A 19,621-nucleotide genomic window follows, 5' to 3' on the forward strand; every position below is an offset into this window, starting at 1 on the left:
ATATCTCATGTAATTTTATTTTACAGTTCCAATGTACAGCATTTTGTGTCAGCTGTGGTTGTTTTAAAGTGCTTTATAAATAAAGTTGATGATGATGATGATGATTGTTGTTAATAATAAATTAATTAAAGCAACAAAACAACCTGAAGAGCCGGTTGGGAGCCGAAAGAGCCGGCTCTTTTTAGTGAGCCGAGCTGAAAGAGCCGGTTCTCTAAAAAGAGCCGGAAATCCCATCACTACAGTGGATGCATATGTTTGAGTGTAACCCCCATTTGGAACATGCTTTGTCCTGTATAGTGTTTATAGAGAGTTTTGTATTATATACGTTGTAAGTTGGGGCCTTTAGTCTTTTTGCAGGTCCCATCAAGAAGATGGCTAATGAAGAAGAATCTAATATGATGGCATGGCCATGTCAGTGCTCTGTCATTCTCCTTTTCAGACTCTCATTCGTGCAACCCACCCCCTTCCCATCTCCACCTCAACTGAGTCATTCAGAGCTCCATCAAGTCTACATCTTTACCATCACCAGTGTTCAAACTCCAGAAGATCATGCCCTATATCCTATTGCTGCTAGGATTCTGTTCTGTTAAACCCCAAGATGTGTCAAAGCTGCAGATTCTAAATGAGTGCTTAGAATCCATCAAAGGTTGGATGGCTGACAACTTCCTCCAACTTAATGAAGAAAAGACTGAAGTCCTTGTATGTGGTCCTGACAGACATGTACCTATGATAATGAATGCTCTTGGTCCTCTTTCAACATTTGTGAAATCATCTATCGGGAACCTAGGGGTAATTTGTGACTCTGCTCTTACTTTGGATGTTCACTCAAATCTCTGGTTTGGTCTTGCTTCTATCATTTAAGAAACATTTCTAAATTAAGTCCTATTGTATGGACATTGTTATTGCATATTCATTCATTTCAGTTTGTACTAGTTTGGACTACTGTAACTCATTGTTCACTTGTCTAAGCAAGGGCTCCCTGGAGCGTCTGCAAAGTGTCCAAAATGCTGCAGAAAGGCTTCTGACCAAAACATCTAAGTACTCTCATGTGACACTGTTGCTACTACAGCTCCATTGGCTCCCCGTTGAATTCAGAGTGCATTTTAAGATTCTGGTTCTGAGCTTTAAAGCTCTTCATGGACAATCACCAGCCTACATTACTAAACTTTTACAGCCCTATGTCCCTAGGAGGTCCCTGAGATCATGTGATCAGTGCCTACTTGTTATTCAGCATACAAGGCTGAGAACCAAGGGAGATAGAGCTATTGCCACTGTAGCCCCCAGACTGTGGAACTCTCTTCGTCTGAGTTTAAGATCTGTGGACTCATTTAAAAACAACTAAAAACGCATCTTTTTAGAATTGCATTTTGTTAACTTTTGTCTATTTCTGTTTTATACTCTGTCATCCCGTTGTGGTGCACTTTGTGATCGTTTTATCTAGAAAGGTGCTTTAAAAATAACATTTTACTTTACTTACTTTAATTTACTTCTACCACGATGGGTCATCTGAGTCTAATCACCCAATTCAATTAATTTCAATAAACTTCAATTCAGTTCAATTTTATTTACTGTATTTTCCGCACTATAAGGCGCACTTAAAATCCTTTAATTTTTTTCAAAAATTGACAGTGCGCCTTATAATCCGGTGCGCCTTATGTATGAATTCTGGTTGTGCTTACTGATCTCGAACTGATTTTTTGTGGTACATGGCGCTCAAAAATATGTCAAAAAATGTTTTAGTACGACTTTGGTAAGCTACGAACCACACCGCTTGATGGATTGTCGGAGCATTACGTCTACCGTAGTCAAGAGCCTCGCGGAGTAATCTGGGTCCAAAACTCCATCCACTTCAGGCCCAAAGTCAAACGTACACTGCAGTATCACTGAGAGTTAAAAACTCTAAATTCTTTCATCTTTGATAAAATGATGAACGTTGCTGCTTTGCCAGGTGTAACAATTGAGTTTAACATCCAGGCATCAATGAAAACAGAATTTATTAAATTTCAGTTAGAAGTTAGCTCGCTAGCTTCAACCTAAACATGATATACTATGTTCTGACTGAGAGATTAGAAGGTACAGCTCTGCTATCACTTCCAACATAAATGAAGACAGAAAACTAAACAGCAATGACATTTGTAGGGTTACTGAAGTTGGACTAGCTGGTATATAATGATGTGCTATGTGATCGCTTGCGACACAGCTATGTTAGCATAACATAAACACAGTGAAGCTGGAGGATGAATGCTAGCTTTTTTTCCACTCGATAAAAGTTAATGTGAGTGTTCCAGATGGTGAGGGACAAATGCAATCGCATGGCAGGATGCTGTAAACGGACCAAACTTCAGTCACGAGAACAACTGTGATAATCCATCCACAATATGAGGTTAGTCATTAATATACTGCAAAAACATGGGAATACAGCAGCTGCGAGAGAATTCAAATCAATGGTACAGAAGTGGAGGAAGCAATAAGAATGAGTCAAGTAAAATTTGATTGAGCTGACTGTTTTGTTTTGCTTAATGCGCCTTATAATCCGTGCACGTTATGTATGAAAACAGACCCGTTCATCGACAGTGCACCTTATGGTCCGAAAAATACGTTTTACAGTACCAAATCATAACAACACCTCAAGGTAGACCCTACAATAATACATGTTCAGTTCTTCCAAATGATCTCTGCCTGTTAAAATAGTTAGATCTGCCTGTAATTGCACTGAACCTCAAACAAATTCTATGAATCTAATTGAATAAAGCTTTTTCCTATTCTTTCTGTCATTCTGAATTTAGCTGTAGGTCCTCCATTAATAGTAGCTCTATAGGCAGCTGGAAAATTTTTAAATGGGCATTTTCTAAGTAAAAATGAGAACAGCCACTGGAAGAGTAAAACAGAAAAGTCATTAAAGTTCCTTCTGCCAGCCATCATTATTTAAACTGTGTAAACATCCAACTGAAGCTCCCTAAATGTTGTGTGAAAATAAAATGTAAATAGATTGACACTGTATACAGGTATGCAAATAATTACTCACATCCATTTCTTTCTGCAGCATATTTAATGTTTTGCAGTGTACTGTAATTTTGTACATAAAGTATTTACAATATTAAGTGGCTCAATATCTATTATTGAAATATACATATATTTCAAAGGCAGCATGATGGCATGGTGGTTAGCACTGTTTGACACCAATGTCTGGCTGGGACCTTTCTGTGTGGAGTTCGCATGTTCTCCCCGTGTTTACATGGGTTCTGTCCACGTACTTTGGCTTCTGCCCACAGTCCAAAGACCACATGCAGCCACGTGCCTATGTGTTAGCCTTCCAAAAGACTGGCAGTCTGTCCAGGGTGTACCCCTCCTCTTGCCCCATTGGCATAATTTTGTGCTGAACATTGGGGAGGTCAAGATCTCTGTCTGAATAAATAAATAAATAAATAAATTCCCAGATGATTCAACATGCAACTATTTTGCTGGTGATACCTGAAATGAGTAAAGAAAATCAACAGCCTATTTATGCAAAACGATACATAACTTTATTGGGGGGGGGGGGTTACATTGGTTGGGTCCGATTATTGGGGGGGGGTCGTAACCCCCTAACCCACCTGGAAATTATCCCCCTGGCTTGCCCTATGATGGCTGGGATAAGCTCCAGCGCCCATACAACTTGCATTTAGAAACATAAAACTGGTGTTTTAAAATTGAGGAATTATATATTTTTTTACTTAATACTTTTTCCTATAACATGTTTCTTGGTATTTTTTTCTGGCTTAAGAATTATTATGTAACACTTGGGTGCAAAAGTACAAATTAATAAACCAAAAGCTGAAGACAAAATTGCAAATATTTCTACAGCTACAGTGAACTTTCCAGGAGAGCTGATGTATGCTGGGATGAAGGTAATCCACACAGCACAGAATATCAGCAGGCTGAATGTGATCAATTTGGCTTCATTGAAATTATCAGGAAGTTTTCTTGCCATAAATGCCAGGATCAAACAAATGATTGCAAGGATCCCTATGTATCCCAACACTGCATAAAAAGCAAACTCAGAGCCTGTGTTACATTCCAGAGCAATCATTCTATTGCTGTATGTAAACAACTTATGTGGGTAAGGTGGGCTTAAAGTCAGCCACAACACACATATTACTATTTGAATCAAAGTGCAGGAGCAAACAATAATTCTTTGTTGTGCGTGACCAAACTTTCCAGTAATTTTATTGCCAGGAAATGTGGCTTTGAAGGCTGTGACAACAACAATGGTTTTTCCCAAGACACAGGAAATGCAAAGAGCAAATGTCACACCAAAAGCGGTGTGGCGCAGCATGCATGTCCAGACTGTTGGTTGACCAAGAAAAGTGAGAGGACAGAGAAAACACAGAAAAAGAGAAAACAATAAGAAAGAGCTCAGCTCAAAGTTGCTGGCTTTTATCACAGGAGTTTCTCTGTAGTTGATAAAAACCACCATTGTCGCCAAGGAGAGAGAGGCCCCTAACAGGGATACAAGTGTTAGAGCTATTCCCATAGGCTCATGATATTTCAGGAACTCAATTGTTCTAGGAATGCAATCATCTTTTCTCTCATTGGACCAGTATTCCTTTGGACAAGGTGTGCAGTCTGCTGCACCTGTTGAGAATAAACAGAAAGGCTGTGTTGTGTATCTAGATGTGCATATATTTTTTTAAACCTGAAACATAAACAAACACTGAGTACATCACACTATGTCTTTTGTTTCCTTCTTTTTGGCAGGATGAGTGGGACTGGGGGGCGGTATAGTATACCTGTTGAGTTGGCTATAGTTCCCTCAGCACAGGGAACACAGTCAAAACAACATATAGGTTTTCCCTTAATTTGAGCTTTCCTGGTTCCTGCTGGACAACCATTAGAACACACCGATGTGGGGACCTGTGGCAAAAGACATGTCACATTAACATTCAGGAGAACATACAGTTGTCAAATTCAATACTGCAATGGAAAATTACAGTATAATTACCATTTTTCCTGTCCTCCACACTACTTTCTCCTCTTCAATGCTGAGCTTGTAATCACCATTTGCAGCAGATGTAAAATTACCAAGTGTCACATGTTGCACTTTTCCATTTGTCAACTGCCAGTTAATAATTTCATAAGAAGCAGGAGGATCGCCATTCTCATCAAAAAACACCTTATCTCCAAACTGATTTATGAAATTCACTTTTTGCAAGCTATTACTGACCTGAAAAAACAGAGTGATTATTCATTAGATTTTTATAAGTTTATAAATGACTAATTATTATTATTATTATTATTAATTATTATTATAATTTATCTAATAATTCAGAAAAATTTCAGTTGATTATTTCTCACCTCCTTGGGCTGAATTTCTGAAAGATTCAAACATGGATTTACTGTTTTTGCTCCAACTGGTTGGCAAAATACCAGCTGATGCAGAGCATGTGCAATAGCATAAACTGCTTTATAGACATTATAGGTCACTCTGAGCTCTGTGACATTGAAGAAATCATGCTCGGAATTCATTAATGTTTCATTGCCTGTACATCTTTTGGTTGTGTCCTCAGTATCTGCATGTACCCCTGGCAAAACAGGTGTGCAGCCCACCATTATCTGCCAGAACTCCTTCACAAAAGGTGCATGTGGATCTTTATAAGGACTATTACTTGTAAGAAAGTGTTTAAGTTTAGGAATAGCCATCTTCTGCATTACAAATCCCAGGGCGCCACCAAAAGCTGTGTATATTTCAGGTGTGGAGGGCTGAGGTGCTGTTATCCAAGCCTCACTACCAAGCCACTGGATCCCTGTAATGTTTTGTTTTACTACTTCCTTCATCAAAGGAGAAAAGTCACCCTCAGGAGCAAAAGCTAGAATTACTTTGACAGTTGACTGTTTAATCATTTCTACAGCGTCTAGAATTTTATCCCTTGTATATGTACGTAGAACTGACCCAACAAAAGCAATGCAAACCCCAAGCTTTTCAACCTCCTGCTTAAAAGCAAGAATTGCATTACGTCCATAATCATTATCTGACTGTATGGCTCCAATCCACTGCCATCCAAAATGTTTGACCAGTGCAGCCAATGCCTTTGCCTGGAAGTAGTCGCTGGGGATTGTTCTAAAAAATGTAGGATATTTAGTTCTGTCACTCAGACAAGCACACGTTGAGAAGTAACTTATCTGTAGTGGAAGAAAAAAGCAACACCAACAAAATGTGATGAAAATATTCTAAGAAATTGCCTAATAAAGCATAACAAAGCCTTAACATCGCTTAATAAACAACTTTATCTCTTACTATTGGCACTTGAAATGGTCCAAGAGTTCCAGCGACAGCTAAGGACTGAGATGATCCTGCCTCTGCTATGACTGAAGATATTGTTGGAGAACAAGCAGTAGCTTTTATCCCCTGTGGTCTGCTAGCTAGTGTTAGTGCAGCACGTAAAGTGTTAGTAGGAGATGAGCATGAGTTAAGGATCCTATAACCAAGAGATATATTTGGAAGGAAAGCAGGATCATTGTTTATTTCTGCAACAGCAAACATCATCGCCTGTGTCCATCGAAAAGCTCGTAGGTCAAACCTAAAATGTGTCATTACAAAAAATCACAATTATAGAATTGCTGCTGAACAATTCTATGCAACATAACATTAAAGATGCAAGCGTAAAGAAGCATGTATGGAGAAGTCTAATGTATCAAGACTTACACTGCACAATTCACTCCAGGAGGCTCACTCTCAAAAGTATAAGTGCTGCTGACCTCTTTGTTAAAAACTGGAAAAATCCCACCGATCATTATGTCACCCTGCTCAAACAAACTTGGCATGTTAAATTTGCCAAGCAGCTCACAGCCAGAAACTATGCTCAAGTACTGTATGGAAAGAAAAACAAAAACAGTTCTCTGCATGTTTACACTGCACTTCTAAAATCAAATGAGGCTAGAGCTTTTATAATGAGCTGGACAAAGGCAAATATCCCAAGGCAGCAATCTGAGCACAACAAGAAAAGGTGACTGCTCAAAAGAAGGTTCACATATCCAGTGCTGCATGTAACGTAACAGACATGTCCACATGTAATCAATTCCCTACAGATAAAGCAGTTTATTCAACACACTGATAATTCAAAGAGTGTCAAATGCAAATAATGTACTGAATAGTAACTAAGTATCTATTCAATTTTATTCAGTTTCATTTATACAGTGCTAAATCACAACAACAGTCACCTCATGGCACTTTGTATTATAAGGTAGACCCTACAATAATAATTGTAGGGTCTATTGTAGGGATATCTGCAATGTCTTAAACTGAAGCAATTTCCCCACGGGGATTAATAAAGTATACATTATATTACCTGAACATCTCAGATCATCATTTTACATGAAACTGGGATTATCTGAGGTTAAAGTTATTAATAACTGTTTCAATTTTGCAGGTTGTGCTTAACAAAGGATAGACTATGTCTTCACCAATGTTCCCTCTAAGCTGTGCCAGCAGTGCGCAATTGCGCACTGCTGGCATGGTCTCTGCTCACAGAAAATCTGTGTTGCGCACAGAAAAAAATCTAACCTGAATTGAAATTAAAATTAATACTTTAACAATTCTGTTTTGCAGTGTTAGTCAGTGAGTGACTGGCTGCTCCCGTATGGGATTAGAACGATGCCCCCCAATCCCATAGTCCAGCCAATAATGCGATTCACATTCGTATATACGCAGCTAATCAACGTCGTTGACAGGCTATGACAGCGCCCTTACGTGCCGACACCAGTGTTTTAGCTAGCAAACTGTCGTGGCTGATGTGGAGTGAAGCCACGTTAATGACAACGTGTACAACCATTGGAGATGTGAGCAGGACAGACGGAACAATTGACGGAAAAAGTGTGGACTTTGTACCAGTTTTTAAATTGTGTTGATAGGCCACGTAAAACCAGAGTTGTGATAAAAATATATGCAATGTTTGGTTTTCTTCCTGAATACTATCATTGTTTATATTTACTGCGGGAAGAAATGGTAAAAACGGCGTTTTATAAGGAAAACGCTCAAAAGCACTCTCTGCCTGTGAGCAAAGACAAAACTAAAAACCCCACCCATTCCTATTCGTCGAAAAAAGTACCATGTCGACCAATCAAAAAATGATATGGCAACATGGCATTTAGTTGTTTAGGAAGGGGGGAAGTTTTAGGAGTGACGGCGGTGTTTTGAGATGTGAGAGATTTTCGACGTTTAGCGTAAATCTTGTGTAGTTAGTGTGTAGTGTAGTCAATAGTTTTGCTGTGTGTGTCAGAACAATGAGGCCATTGCTGAATGTTACAGGTTTTACAGGAGTGATACATCTCCTGTTGTCAGGCCTGCAGGTATCAGGCTGTTGTTCTCCTTTATCTCATAGTGGACAGAAATTATTTTTTGGAGTGGCACAAATAATTTATGTGGCATCAAATTTAATGCAGAACAGCTGATTGTTCTGTAAACAGTTTGAAATGTTTATTTAAAAAAACGCCTTGGCTGCATTTTTAGGTAAACAGCTGCAAAAAACTTTGTTGTTTGCATAACTCAGTTACTCTTTTAAAGAAGTAACCATATAATTAATTGCCCAGCACTGGTCATTATATACTGTATTTTGCAGACAGAGAGTTACAGGACTCTCTCCCAGACCACAGACTCATACTCACAATACAAGTCAGAGCTTTATTAAAAAAGAAAGAAAGAAAGAAAGAAAGAAAGAAAGAAAGAAAGAAAGAAAGAAAGAAAGAAAGAAAGAAATTTGTGTTTTCAAAATTGGAGTTCAAGTTGTTTTTACTTCCAATAGTGTTAACACACAGGTCATGAACAAGATTTTCTTTTTTAATTTTCATTGTAAGTGGGATAAAGCAGTTAATTAAAAGTAGTCTAACATAAATGTAAATGCTGTAATTTGATTATCTTAATAAACCATGGATGGAGTCGATGCTGGCGTGACCACAGTGCTCTCGTCTAATGTTGCTCACAGTGGTCCAAGGGACCGCTTAGGGAGTTTGTGTGTTCGCTCCGACACATGAAAAATTAGACGGAACATTGGTCTTTACTAAAACAAAGTAAAGTTTTTAGGAATTTAACTATTTTTATTGCTTTGAAAATATAGCCAAATTATTTATATAGCCAAATCTCAACAACAATTCTACTAAATACATACAAAAAGCATGTCACGCCTTCAATATGAAATGCAATTCAAAATCTCACTAAGCAGTGCTAGCTCTATTTGCCTGAAAATGTGAAGGGAGCAGTTAAAATCCCAACCTGATTTAGATGTAGCTAATTTTAGTAACATAGTATAAGACGTCTGTGCTGAGTATGGCCTAGAGTCCCGAGGTCAGAATGGGAGACAATCCCAAGGGTGGTTGAGAATGACCGAACTAAGTTCGTGTGGGACTTCCAGATACAGACAGATAAGATGGTGATGACTAACCAACCGGATGTTGTAGTGGTAGACAAGCAGAAGAAGACGGCCGTAGTGCTAGACATAGCGATACCGAACAACATCCGAGATCTCTGTCCAGAAGAGTTCAGTCCTAGGAACAGCTAAGATACTGTGCAGGACCCTCAAGCTCCCAGGCCTCTGGCAGAGGACCTGAGCTTAAAGGAGAGACTGCCCACAGGGGCGAGAGTGGAATATGTATAATACATATATTATGATACTTCATAACTTCGTAAAGTAATATATATAATATAATTAATTACTTTTCAAGTAACACTAGTACGCCCCAGAGCTGCACAAGGGGGTAATTCTGCCCTGCAATAATGGCATTTTTAAGTAAGATTTGACAAAACAAGTAGAATTTTTAGGCAGTTTATTTGTTTTTAAAGATGATTTAGATATTTTCTTTGCAGGCTGTAAAGTTAAAATACAGAAGAATGTGCCAATAAACAAAGGGTAACAAATAGCTAAAGAAAACAAACCGCTAAACCATCTAAATTATTACATTCTCACTGAAAAAGAACATAATGAAAAAAAAGAAAGAACATTGGAAAAAGCTTCTCTGGTAAATGGTAAATGGCCTGTATTTGTATAGTGCTTTAGTTATTCCCTAAGGACCCCAAAGCGCTTTACACTATATTCAGTCATTCACCCATTCACACACACATTCACACACTCTGTGTGAAAATGTATCAAAGAAGGTTTGAAACATATTACAAATGAAGCTTGTGTCAAATATATGTAGTAGTTAAGTTCGAATTTTATATTCCTTTACTCAACAGCCTCCCGGATAAACAGAAAAGAGGAAAAAAACCTTTAATCTATGTTTTCAGTTTATTCAGCATCTCACAGCTAAAAAAATTAAAACAGACTACACAGATACAGTGAAATTATTTCTATGATTCATACACCAGGACCAAATAAATTACAAATTACATCGTTCTTAGTGGTATTTTTCCCATCAAATGCTTTTTAGAATTTTGTTCTGGCCTAAATATGATTATATAACATTTTGGAACAAAAATGCACACCAACAAACCAAAACTTGATGCCAGAATGGCAAATATTTCCACAGCTACAGTGAATTTCCCTGGAGAGCTGACATATGCAGGGATAAATGTGATCCATACTGCACAGAATATCAGCATACTGAAAGTGATCAGTTTGGCCTCATTAAAGCTATCTGGCAGTTTTCTAGCAAGAAAAGCAAGTATAAAACACAAGATAGCAAGAAGTCCAATATAACCCAGGACAGCCCAGAATCCAACAGCTGAACCCAGAGCACACTCTAAGATGATCTTTTCTTTATAGTAGTCAATGTTCATGTTTGGGAATGGGGGGTTTATTGTTAGCCAAAGTATACATATCATAACCTGAATCAGAGTAAATATCAGAACAGTGAGCCTCTGTTGTACAGGCCCAAACCACTTCATGACATTACTGCTTGGAAGTGTAGCTCTGAAGGCCATTAAAACCACTATTGTTTTCCCCAGAACGCAAGAGATACAGAGAACGAAGGTAATGCCAAATGCTGTGTGTCGTAGCATGCAGGACCACTCGGAGGGACGCCCGATGAACGTCAGAGAACACAGGAAACACAGTTTCAGTGAGAATAACAGCAGGAAGCTCAGCTCAGAGTTGTTTGCTCTTACAACAGGAGTCTCTTTATGAGTCAAAAATATTACTGATATCATTAGTGCTAAAAACACACCAATACAACTAAATGCAGTTAAAAGTGCCCCCATGATCTCTTTGTAGGAAAGGTATTCAGTAGGTTTTGGAAGACACTTGTCTCTGTTTTCATTTGGCCAAAATTCAGGTGGACAGAGCAAACAGTCAGGAGAATCTGTGACAGATGTAAATGACAGAAAATATAAGTATAGTATATCCAAGATATATAATCAATTGAAACATTCGGTGGTTCAAATATTTAAATGTTTTTGATATATATTCATTCAGGACACTAGAACTGATTTTAAATAGGTATCCTTACTCACTTGTCTGATTACTAATTGTTCCCTCGGGGCATTTAAAGCAGTCAAAGCAGCAAACAGGCTTATTCTTGTTTATAGCCTTTCGAGTCCCTGGCAGACATGGTTCTCTGCAGACAGACCTGGGAACCTGATTCGGCAAAATTCAACATGTTAAAACTCAATACTGAAACACAAAATATGTTTTCTTAATAACATTAAAATTTTTCTAAAACTGCTGTGAAGAAAAGATTATTTTTAAATCTATGAAATGTCCATAGTGTTGAGGGAAATTACCTCACTACTGTTTCCTCCCCAAACTATGATGACATCTTCTTTTAGTCTGAATCTTTCCTCCTTTGGAAAAGAGGCATCATATTGACCAATAATACTAATTTCAGCAGAGCCGTCCTCTTTCATCTGCCAGTTTACTAAGTCATAGAGGGCAACTGATTGCCCATATTCATCAAATAAAACCCTGACCCCATTCTTAGTTGTGAAGTTCACATACTTAATGTGTTCGAGCACCTACAGAAAGACAATTAGCACATTTTGTCATATATAAAATCATTAAATAGTCAGAATTTAACAGAAAACAAACAGAAAACAACAATAAATTTAATGATTAGAGACAAAGATCAAATAATTTCGATATATTAGGACTTACCAACTTAGGTTGAACCTCATTTTTGTTCACACAAAGCTTCCCTGTTGTAGGATTTGAGCCATTCTGACATTGCAGTAGAGTGTGTAGGGCATATGCTACTGAATACACCGCTTTATATACATTATTCTCTTCCCTGAAATATGCCACATCTGTGTAATCATTTGAGACTGTTCGCAGGTCCTCTGCACCAGTACACATAGTAGAAGTGTTTGATGGAGAGTAGCTGCAGTCAAAGAATTCCTCCCAGAAAGCTTTAATTAATGCACTCTGTGGCTCATCAGAAGGCTTCAAACCAAGTAAGAATTCTCCAAGACCTGGTATGGATGCCTGAGGGAGCGCAAAGCCCATTGCCCCATGTAAAATGTGCTTTCTGTCAGCAGAAGCCAGGTCTGGTTGCATTATCCATGACTCTGTGCCAATCCACTGCTTTCCAGTTATTTTATAAGTTTCAATTTCTGACAGGAATGATTTGGCATAAGACAAGGACATAAACAAGAGGACCACATTTGATGAGGACTCCAGTAGTGTGTCTAGAATAACACTGAAAAGTTTTTTGCTTGTTTGTGAGTAGGGCAGACTGTATTCAATACATATGCCTTCTTTCTTTGCTTCCTTAACAAAGTCAGCTGTACCATCCTCTGAGTACATGCCTATTGAATAAATAACTCCCACCCAGCGCCAGTCAAAATATTTCATAAGCTGTGCTAGACCACTGATTTGGTAGCGGTCACTTGGCACTGTTCTGAAGAAGGTGGGGTAAAGTCTTCTGTCACTTAAGCAAGCACAGGTTGAAAGGTGACTCACCTTCAAAAAAAAAAAAGCAAACACAACAATCCTTTTTATGTTTTAAAGATAGACAAACTCAATAAACAGTATTCAAAAGTTATCCCTCCCAGTCATTTCTGCTCACCTGTGGAACTGATAGTGAACTTAATATGAAGTTTATGTCTCCACTTACTCCTGATGAAGAATGGCCAACTAGAGCCTGGACCTGATCACTGCAGCTTTTTGAATTCTCTCCACTTATAGCCTCTACAGCTGCCCGTATTAGGTTTTCACTCCCGCAGCCATTATACACCCTATAACTCAGACTCACTCCAGGAAGCAGTATAGCATCTCTATTGATCTCCTCCACAGTAAAAATCATTGTCCTGGCAAATTTCAGTTCCCTGTCATTCCGTCTGTAAAGAAAGTGTCAACTGTTGATGCTATACACATAAAAAAAATATTTCACATTATCATAATGCACTATATCAGAAAGACATGAAGTATTCTACTAGCATAACATACAGCTGTTATTTATTTATTTTAATCATATTCACTTACTTTGTGCAGTATGTGTATGGAAGTGCTTGGTAGTTATTATCTATAAGTGTCCTTGTACTAGACATAGAGAAAAGTCCTCCTATAATTAAATCACCTTCTTTAGAAAACTCCATGAATCCTGTCTGTCCAATCAGTCTGCATGTATGGTTGTCAGACTTTATCCTTGCCAGCAGAGTGAATAAAATCAAAGTGATCATACTCATCATGAGCTGCCCTCCCCTTCACTGAAGTAGTTGTGTGCTCGGAGCTGACCTTTATAGTTTTTCTTCAATCATCAGAGAAATGTCTCCATCGATTGTGAGCACTTTCCCCATTCTCAAAAGATTATTTTGTTATTTTGCATCACTGAAACTACTTCTATCTCTACTTCTGCTATTTGACTTGTAAAAGACAAGCAATTAAAATGTTCTTTGAGAATCTAAACAATACTTCATGGTATATTGGTTTAATATTAACTCTATATTATGTGTGATATTCTGAAGTACATTTGATTATGTAATCTAATCAGTATTTCATTTTTAACTGGCCAGATATTCTATCTGTTTATTATTGTTTCTGGCATCAAATTGTGCTTTTTTCTTATCTGATGATGGTGCTTTGTTTATATACAAACAACAATATTTGTATTCATGTGAAAAAAAATGGAATTGTGTTTAAAAAAACATAAAAGCAATACTTCTTGGACCAATATTAATGGGACGTGCTCTACGCACTCTTCTGAGTAATGTTTCTTTCCACAAGGAGCAAACAGGCAAAAAAAAAAGAACAGGAAAATGGCGTACAAGAGGACACAGATGGATGCTTTTATTATACATCTTTGATCTGCATTAATACAAATGTTCATTTTGTTTTCACATTTCATATGACAGCTGTAGTGGAGAGAGATGGATGCTTGAAAATGACCTTCATATTAACCTATTGATCTTGACAATTAAGAGATACTTTGTTGGAATCCTAGAATTCTGGTGGCAGGTGACCAGTTGCACATGAAAAAGGACACTCAAGAAACTGACTTTTGTTAGGATGGATTGTCGCAAACTTGAAAGGGAAACTAACACACAGCACAAAGTAGCTAATAGTTCTATCTGCCTTAACACACCCCAGGATCTCAGTGCTGATCCATCAGTTCCCTCAATAAGTAGGTCTTTTGACATGTGTTTCATGTTATTATTGAGGAGAAAAATACTAAAGGTCAGCCAGATGAGCAACACAGCAACAAGTTGGGCATTTAATCGATAGCGTGTTGAAAAAAACAATTTCATGACAGGATGAGCTGCCTTGAAGATAATTAATACATGAAAAGTTCTCCCCACTACACAGGTCAAGCATGCAAGTATTATATACCACTGAGATGGCTGGTAGATGTTGACTGATGCAGAAAAGTTGCAGTTATGATGCAGGCTGTCTCTGTTTGATGACATTTCTATTCTTGTCATGTGCATTGCAAACAGCAACAGAGCTGCCTGAAAAATTTTGCCCACCCATTTACTGGAATCTGTTGGCTGCACAATTTTGCCCATGTAAACAGTAACTCTGACGCCATCTGTATGAAAAGAAAGTTACGCTTTTTTATACAACTGTTCAGGCACGGTATTAAAGAACTTGTGTATTTATTTGTTTATTACCTGCTGGTGTTAGAAACACTTCTTTTGGGTAGTGTGTTGAATAGACCTTGGATGACATCTGCTGATGAAATAAAAAAAATAATCTGTTATTGGATCGTCATCATAGACAAAACAAATGGAGATGGACAAAACGAAAATCTCAAAACACACAATTTGACATATTAATTGCACACATATCTTATTGCAGCTAATCTTGACATAAGCTCTTCAGTTTTTCAAAGGATTCTTGGCTCATTTTGTTGTCAGCAACATTAAAATATTAACACACTGTGGAATTTGGGGTCTTTATATACAGGAACGAGAATGAGTTTGCCCTTAAAGTACACATTACAGATGCATATACAATCCATTTTTTTTTCTGGTGGTACACCAGGACAAGAGTAATAATGTGGGTTCAATGTGCCAGAGATCTCAGAAGAACAGATGGGCTGGTATTTCTGTAATTTAAATGTATCCTTTAATGATTAGAATATATCTGGATGAAGGCTAATTACAGATAATACATAGGATTACAATTTGTATTGAATTGGCATGAGCAAAAATGTTTCAGTGCTCTAAATTCACATCTCATTTTTTATACAGTAGGATTCATTTTATTTTTCTATCATAAATCCGGCAGTTACCTGTGTCATGTGGGGAACACAGTTGGTCTTGGACAGCAAATATACCAAGAACTGTAGAATTCTACATTTATGTACATGCTTGCTTCCCTTATTTTCATTCACAGTGTACTTATATTCTTGAAGCAGGTGTACACACCCATTGGAGACCATGCAGTTCAAAGGCAGATCCACAAAAACTGTATAGTCTGTTTTGATCCTCTCTTGTGTGAAAATATTATTAGAGCCAACAGTAATTTCAGAAGTCCTAAAAAAATGAGAAAAGAATTATAAACATTTTTAAATAGCATTTTAGAAGTCTTCATGAATTCATTACACTTATTTACAGTCAAATTGCTTGAATTTCCATTTATTCATTATTTGTAGGCACATAAAAATGACTTAATTTCATTTAAATAAGATGGAAGGATAAAATTATGGTAAACCATTTTTAAATATGAAATGCAAAACTAAAAAAAGTATCATAACACAGCACTGAGCCTGTTACTTTGCCTATAATTACAGTAATATACTAATGACTTGAAATTGTAACATATTTGAAATCAAAACATATTATCATTTATGGTATTTAGACTCCCAAATTTCTGGGAAAACCACACCGGCTAACCATGTACACACAGATCACCAGTCAGGTTGTAATTTACTCACCTGTAACATGTCTGTATTAGTTTTGTGCTGTCATTGTCATGAATGGCAACATTTTTACACAATGCTGCAAAGGCCTTTGTTTCTTCATAATGCTCATGCAGGTCCAGGTTGCGCCATGTCTCACATGACAACACCCAAATGAACAGTGTTAGGAAAACAAATGTGACTGTTGTCATCTCAGAGCCTTGCCTTTGGCATGCATGCTTCTTAGAGGGACGTGTTTTATAGCTTCTTCTCTGTAGCAAAAAAAAAAGTGTAGCCAAAACAATGGGCCACTCTCATTGGTACATGGAATAACTGTTGTTGCTGTTGTAATCTTTTTTTTTTTTAAATTAGGAATATCAGCTATAACACATGTGTCCGGTTTCCTAAAAATGTTTACTAAAAAATGTCTTCGACTGTTTACTGAGACCAACACAATAAGGGCCTGTAAGTTTTTACAGCTGTTCCTGTAAATCAGCTCTTATATCCATCCACTTTCTTCATTGCTCACTCAGTTTGGAGTGACAGGAATTTTGGATCTATCACAGCTGTAATAGGGTGAAAGGCAGAGGACACCCTCAGTTGTTTGCCAGTCTATGGCAGGGCTAACACAAAGAGACAGACAGCTATTCACACTCACATCTATGTCAAATACAGGAGTCTTTAGACAATTTGAGGAAGTTGGAACACCCAGAAAGAAACCTCACAAGCCCAGGAAAACTATGCAAACTCCACACAGAAAGACATCAGCCAGTCAGTATACTGAAACCCAGGACCTTCACCACTGGACAACAACAACAACAACAACAATAATAATAATAATAATAATAATAATAATAATGATGATGATGATGATGATAACCAAAATAATAATAACAATTTTATTAATATATATAATTTGTTTGTTAATAGAGTAGAATATGTTGAAGTTCTTTTATTAGGAATGTGTTCTAGGAAACACAGTTGCTAAAATCATTATTAAATATGCTTACAGATTAGTCATTAATGATTATTAGCTTATATAAAATATTGTCTATAAATTAATAATGACAAAAAATAGGTTTGATTTTTAGCAAGAGTATCAATTACTCCTTAAGAGTTTTGTCTTGAAGGCCATTAAATCAATTATTGTTTTCAATAAAGAATATAAATGTGATTCGAATTTTTGTGTATGGCACCATGCAGGAAGCTCAGCAGAGGTCTTGGTCACTACTTGATCAGGCCTATTAATGATGTTAAATAGATCGACGGGAGCTCTGCACAAAAAAAAGTAGTTTCTGCCTTCAAGAATGCAAGTCTCTATATTTATTAGTATTTTCTCACAATTAGCTAGTAATCAGTCTGACAGTTGAAAATCCCCACCAAGCCAACCTATTTTTAGAAAGAGACAAAATTTACTGATAAATTAATATGCTAATAAGGAAAAAGACAAAGCATATTATAGATATAGCAAAGGCCAAAATTTAATTTGGAATGTTCTTAATGTTTGTTGTGCACAAAGAATGTTGTCATAAAAGCAATCATGTATTACCTTCAACAGTCCCTGGAATGGAGGGCAACCATGGCTGTAAAGTAAATGGTAAAATGGTAAATGGCCTGTATTTGTATAGCGCTTTACTAGTCCCTAAGGACCCCAAAGCGCTTTACACGTTCAGTCATTCACCCATTCACACACTGGTGATGGCAAGCTACACAGCCACCCTGGCAGAGGCAAGGTTGCCGGACACTGGCGCCACCGGGCCCTCTGACCACCACCAGTAGGCAACGGGTGAAGTGTCTTGCCCAAGGACACAACGACCGAGACTGTCCAAGCCGGGGCTCGAACCGGCAACCTTCCGATTACAAGGCGAACTCCCAACTCTTGAGCCACGATTGCTCAAGAAGTAACACAGGAACAGTGTGCATGACAATATGGAAGAGTTATATGTACTTTAAACTGTGCTTAAATATTTGCTTCATGTTACTATGGTGGATGTGGAAGTTCTGCGCATATATGAAATTTTGACTGAAGTACGGTGTACATTTTAGGACATCGTCAGGTCTCAAGAAAAAAGTTGTCAGGTATCAGACAAAAAGTTGTCAGATCTCAGTTCTCAAAAAAAATTGTCAGGTATCAGACAAAAAATTGTCAGGTCTCAGTTCTCAAAAAAAAAAATTGTCAGGTATCAGAAAAAAAATTGTCAGGTCTCATTTCTCAAAAAAAAAAAAGTTGTCAGGTATCAGACAAAAAATTGTCAGGTCTCAGTTCTCAAAAAAAAAACTTGTCAGGTATCAGAAAAAAAATTGTCAGGTCTCAGTTCTCAAAAAAAAAAATTGTCAGGTATCAGAAAAAAAATTGTCAGGTCTCATTTCTCAAAAAAAAAAAAGTTGTCAGGTATCAGACAAAAAATTGTCAGGTCTCAGTTCTCAAAAAAAAAAACTTGTCAGGTATCAGAAAAAAAATTGTCAGGTCTCAGTTCTCAAAAAAAAAATTGTCAGGTATCAGAAAAAAAATTGTCAGGTCTCAGTTCTCAAAAAAAACAACTTGTCAGGTATCAGAAAAAAAGTTGTCAGGTCTCAGTTCTCAAAAAAAAAACTGTCAGGTCTCAGTTCTCAAAAAAAAAAGTTGTCAGGTATCAGAACACAAGGTACCAGAGAGAAAATCTTCCTGCGGGTGGCGGTGTTGTCATGTCCCACCCGAATTGATTTCCAAATACGTCATCAACGTGTGACAGTGGGAGAGCGTAAGGTCATTGACCTCACCGGAGTTTTACCGCAGTTCAGGCTCCTAACAACATAAGGTAAGTTTAAATTTTGTTCATATTTTTGCTACAGTTGTGTTATATTAAGTTGCGGTTATGTTGTGAAAGTTACATATCAGAGAAGGAAAGCTAGTTTTGTACGAAACCAAATCAGTACTATTTTTGTCTGGCTAATTCATTCTAGCTAGCGATAGTGGTGAAATGTGATTTTTTTGTTTTTTATTCGGAGATGTTTCTGTTTTATTAGGAGACTGTCTCACCCCAACATCGTCAGACTCATGGCAGTTGCCCGCACTGAGTCCTGCTTTTTGTTGGCAGCTGAATACATTCATGGCGCAACCCTGCAGCAAGTGCTTCACACAGACAGCTGCTACCCTAATAGTCTGTGTTGTTGAAGGATTCAGCACTTCTTATGTTTTTTTTAATCCATTTTTAGACAGCGATGAGATCGGCTACACACTCAGAAGCCCAGAGTTACTGTTAATATCAAAAATATAATGCTGTCCTTTGAGATTTTAACATTTAAGACTGTGAGTGTAATGGATCTAAAACTGTTTAAATCTCTACAGCCTGGTAACATGGAAACTTTAAAAACAGCAGCAGAAGGTTTCAGTAGTGTA

General features: G+C 37.5%; 2 protein-coding genes and 1 long non-coding RNA gene across 3 annotated transcripts; 1 reads left to right on the top strand and 2 right to left on the bottom strand.

The window, feature by feature from the left end:
* Positions 1–3,709: 3,709 nt before the first annotated feature.
* LOC113036441 (extracellular calcium-sensing receptor-like) lies at positions 3,710–6,771 on the bottom strand. Its single transcript, XM_080289275.1, has 6 exons — positions 6,683–6,771; positions 6,275–6,557; positions 5,587–6,159; positions 5,081–5,203; positions 4,770–4,893; positions 3,710–4,608 (listed from the first exon to the last, which is right to left on the bottom strand). Exons 1-6 carry the CDS (start codon positions 6,769–6,771, stop codon positions 3,710–3,712), a joined length of 2,091 nt encoding a protein of 696 aa, XP_080145401.1.
* A 3,583-nt stretch (positions 6,772–10,354) lies between these two features.
* On the bottom strand, positions 10,355–12,458 carry LOC113036285 (extracellular calcium-sensing receptor-like). The gene is made up of 4 exons (XM_080289113.1): positions 12,075–12,458; positions 11,690–11,920; positions 11,420–11,543; positions 10,355–11,268 (listed from the first exon to the last, which is right to left on the bottom strand). The coding sequence occupies exons 1-4, from the start codon at positions 12,456–12,458 to the stop codon at positions 10,355–10,357; spliced, it is 1,653 nt and encodes a 550-aa protein (XP_080145239.1).
* Positions 12,459–18,459: 6,001 nt separating this feature from the next.
* Positions 18,460–18,786, top strand: LOC145420016 (uncharacterized). Its single transcript, XR_013901295.1, has 2 exons — positions 18,460–18,580; positions 18,657–18,786. It is a non-coding gene; the product is annotated as an uncharacterized LOC145420016 (long non-coding RNA).
* The last annotated feature ends 835 nt before the right edge of the window (positions 18,787–19,621 follow it).

Source organism: Astatotilapia calliptera, chromosome 14 (assembly GCF_964374335.1).
Source record: "Astatotilapia calliptera chromosome 14, fAstCal68.1, whole genome shotgun sequence".
NCBI lineage: Eukaryota > Metazoa > Chordata > Actinopteri > Cichliformes > Cichlidae > Astatotilapia > Astatotilapia calliptera.